Source organism: Ptychodera flava, chromosome 17 (assembly GCF_041260155.1).
Source record: "Ptychodera flava strain L36383 chromosome 17, AS_Pfla_20210202, whole genome shotgun sequence".
Taxonomy (NCBI): Eukaryota; Metazoa; Hemichordata; class Enteropneusta; family Ptychoderidae; genus Ptychodera; species Ptychodera flava.
This window is the reverse complement of record NC_091944.1, coordinates 40,294,539-40,298,900: the sequence shown is the minus strand read 5'-3', so window position 1 is coordinate 40,298,900 and position 4,362 is coordinate 40,294,539. Positions and strand designations below refer to the sequence as shown.

General features: G+C 41.2%; 1 protein-coding gene across 1 annotated transcript; it reads right to left on the bottom strand.

The window, feature by feature from the left end:
- Window positions 1-262: 262 nt before the first annotated feature.
- Window positions 263-3,648, bottom strand: LOC139116422 (trichohyalin-like). Its single transcript, XM_070679061.1, has 3 exons — window positions 2,316-3,648; window positions 922-1,487; window positions 263-535 (listed from the first exon to the last, which is right to left on the bottom strand). The coding sequence occupies exons 1-3, from the start codon at window positions 3,646-3,648 to the stop codon at window positions 323-325; spliced, it is 2,112 nt and encodes a 703-aa protein (XP_070535162.1). The 3' UTR covers window positions 263-322.
- Between the last annotated feature and the right edge of the window lie 714 nt (window positions 3,649-4,362).

Below are 4,362 nucleotides of genomic sequence, written 5' to 3'. Positions count from 1 at the left end.
CAAAGTTGTTGCCTATTGGACAGCACCAAAACTTTATTTACTCTGGCTGTCTTTTTTTTTTTGAACATGTAACATGTTAGTGTTGATGGGTGCACTCGTGTGTGTTATATGCGTGTGTGTATGTTTGTTAAAACATGTTAAGTATGTAGTAGTGATTGTAAGTATGAATGCCGGAGCATTCACAATTACAATCATACTTACATGTATTACATGTTTTAACAAACATATACACACGCATAAAACACACACGCTGGTCGTGTATGTGTGTATGTTAGTGTGGTTAATATATTTGTCTTCGTTTAAATCTTCTTCATCAACTGGACTACTTCTTCTCTTTGCGGATAAACACTCTGATCCTGTCAGCGATCTGTTTGCTGCCCAGATCTTTAAAGGCCTCACGGAGCTCTTCATTGTTTGCGATCCTCTCTCTTACCACCGGCTGTCGGATCATCCCTTGGCTTATTTCTTTTGCAAACTCTCGCTGTAGGAGATTGACTTGCCACTCTGTAAAGCTCCGACGAGCGTGTTTCTTTCCCTGTGTGATATAATAAAAAATAGGAATTATTGATTACATACATACATACATACATACATACATACATACATACATACATACATACATACATACATACATACATACATAGATACATACATACATAGATACATACATACATAGATACATACATACATACATACATACATACATACATACATACATACATACATACATACATACATACATACATACATACATACATACATACATACATACATACATACATACATACATACATACATACATACATACATACATACATACATACATACATACATACATACATACATACATACATACATACATACATACATACATACATACATACATACTTGTAACTAGAAGAGAAAAAAACTAGAACTTACCTGGCTACTTGTTGAAAAGAGGCTCGACACGGTACTCTCCTCGTCGTCTGATAGTCTCCTGGGTACAATTCGTGATTCAACTAGTTGGTCTTCATCAAAGGGCAATCTTGGTGGTTCTTCCGACGGACGAGCAAATAAAACTACTTCGTCATCTTCCTGACTACGCTGCTGAGTTAATGTATCCTCTCCTCCACCTGCTCCCATCGGTTCTGCCTCTTTTGTTGTTTCGGCTCTTTTGATGGTATTTTCTTTGGCTGTCTGTTCGCCCTCTTCGGTTGTTTGTGCTTTTTCGATGGTATTTTCTTTGGCTGTTTGTTCGCCCTCTTCAGTTGTTTGTGCTTTTTCCATGTTACTTTTCTTGGCAAAACTAAATGCGAGCTTCGGAGAACATGTTCTTGGCGATAGGCTCGGTGGAATGATATCCGTAGAGATGCTAACTGCCTCATCTAGAGCCTCATCAGTTGCTGCCCTGGTTTCTTTTACGGCTTGTTTCTTCTTTTCCTCAGTGTTAGCTATCGCCAACCTGAGTTTTCTTGCCTGGGCAGTCACCCTTGCACTCTCCTTTCCTTAATCCCTTTGGTGAGAGAATAGTACGCTGCTTGGGTACTCTCACGGTGACCCATATGGGAAGCCAGAGATTTGGCCAAATCTGGTCTTAGATCTAAGACCTGGGTCACGATCGATTTTCTGGCAATTGTGGTTGTTAATGCCTTCCTGGAAACTTTGGATGCCTTCCATGCCGTGTTCAGAACTTTCGCAAAGTTGGAAGAATCGTAATGCTGGCCCATGTAAGTGCGGAAAAGCTCTTCTTCTTCGCTATTTCCTGCTGGAGTTCTGGGCAACACTTTGTCAATATAAGTTTTAAATAAGAGATGTAGAGTTGGAGTCAGTGCGACTCTTGCTGCACCGGATGTTCGCGCAGTCTTATGCTTTGAAATGGTAATTATATATCCCTCTGACGTAGGTGATGCACGGCGGGTGTCTTGAATCGTAATATTGTTGTACACCCCCGACCTCTGGGCATTGTCAAGGCATACCTGGACCATTAAATGCCCCCTCATCAGAGCCAGATGTGCCTCTGGAATTGTGTTTTTACCTTTGCTTGCTCTATATTTTTGCTCTATATTTTGAAAACAATTTCAAAACAGTCCTTGTCTGTGGGCAGTTTTCATAAGCTATCATTTCCTTAGCTGTTATCAGCTTCTCTTTCTCTCTCTCCTGAAATACTGCCTTCCGTTCTTGTACCTTTTTCAGCAGACTCTTTGCCCATATTTTGCACTGACGTGCCATGTCTGCAGCATTTTCTAACATTCCTCTATGTTCCGTTTGTATGAAATGGTAAAAACTTGTAAGTGAATACAGATAGCTTCTGACTGTTGAAGCCTGATATTTACCTAGCTGTTTTTCAAGATTTTCTCTCATTTGCACACGGTCATCGAGGAGCCTCACTGAGCCTAAATGTTTTAACATCAGCGAAACTTGTGATGCATGCTGTAGAGCAGCCTTGGGGGTCCTTAAACCCCCATCGATGCTCTTGCACCATTTTCGGAACTGGGATGTCAAATCCAGTCTTTGTTTTTGGAACTTTAAAGGTGATAACATCTCCACTCTCTCTTCCCTCCCTCTTTTCTCTATCTCTCTTGCTTTTTTTTCCCTCAATTCTTTCCTTGTTTCTTCTGTCTCAATCGCTCTTTTAGCCCTCTCTTCCATCTCCCTCTCTTCCATCTCTCTCTCTTTCTCTTTCTCTTTCTGAGCACTAGCTAGAGGGCGTTTTCCCACACTGCTCTCTCTCTGTCTTTTACCTTGTCCTTCTCTACTTCCTCTCCTGCCCTTTTTCACCCTCTCCTCTCTTTGTCTTTTTCTTCCTCTTACATTCCCCTCTGCCCCTGTTCCCCCACTTTGATGCTCTCTCTGTGTATTATTATCATTCCCGGCCACAATGCGACCACGTGATACTTCACGTCTTCGTATTTGGCCCTCTGCCCTTGGTCCCGCTCTCTCAGTGTCATTATCACTGTCATCGATAGCACCACCGCGTGTTGCGTCCCATCGACGCATTTGGCCCTTTTTTTTATTGTATTTAGCCATGCTGAATAGGATGTTGCGAAATTCTTGACTGCCCTGAGCAATACCATGAACCTGTGTAATATGCCGGTCTAATCTTTTAACCTTAGCAGGGCAGTTGCCGATGGGACAATTCTTGTAGATGCGGTCCTCCCCGCCTGATCTTAAAGCCCTTTCGGCCCGCCCGCTTTTGTATTCAGCCATTCTATCTTTTGCTTCAGTCAGTGACAGGTCATGGTACTGCTCGAAGTGCCGTTTTAAATTGTACACTTGAGCAGTGCATCCAGTGTAGGAACACTTCATTTTTTTTCGTTGATTTCTTTTCCCTTTCCCCCCCTTCTTCTTTAAAGATCTAACCACCTTGGTTTGTTTAGCAGCCTTGCTGCTGCTGCTACCAGATGGCCCAGCAACTGAGCATACAGAAGATCGAACTTTACTTTCTTTAGCTTTCTTGCCACTCAGACTAGATGGCCCAGCAACTGAGCATACAGAAGATCGAACTTTACTTTCTTTAGCTTTCTTGCCACTCAGACTAGATTGCCCAGCACGTGGGTTTATAATCGTGCTTTGACGAGGTAGCTCATCGTCAGACTGAGATTCAGAAGAAGAGGGTATGTATTCAGAATCACGAACGGAGTCATCATATGAATCGGACGATGACATGTTGAATCTCGAGAAAAACGAAATTTTCTGGAGTTTAGACAGAGGACAGATATAACAACTCGTCTGTAGAGTTTAATCAGAGCTAAATGTTTAATCTCGAGAAAAACGAAATTTTCTGGAGAGTTAAGACAGTGACTGATATTAATTAACTCGTTTGAAGAGTATAAATTGAGCTAAACAGTCTCAGTGAATAAATGCCAGAGAAAAAAGCGATAGAGTTAGGCTCTGAGAGGGTTTGGCACAATTGACTGAGAAGAGCTTAAACCAGAGTATATATGCTATGCAAGTAAAAGTCTTACTACGGTTTGGCACACCCATAATGCATTGCGATTTCAAAGATTGACCTCTAACTGTGAAGAATGTTAATTTAAAATTAAAAAATGTTAATAGAGGCCAACAGCAACATTTTGTCATATTGTCTACACTACCCAAAAGTTGGACGGTTATGTAGTTTTGCGGCTTCCCCTGTATAAGCAGCAGAAGAGCATCTTAGTCGAAAATTTACATATTGGTAAAGGGTTGCCCAACCTGAAAACCAGGAAAAAGTTCTATTTTTTGGAGATACAGTTTTCAATGCAATGGTTGAAAACAGTGACATAACTTATCTTCCTGACAAGATATCGTCCTCAAATTTTCAGGACTTGTTGTCAGATCAATGTTCTAAACAAAACTTAAAAGTCCGACACATTAGGTCAAAGGTCAAGGTCATGAAGA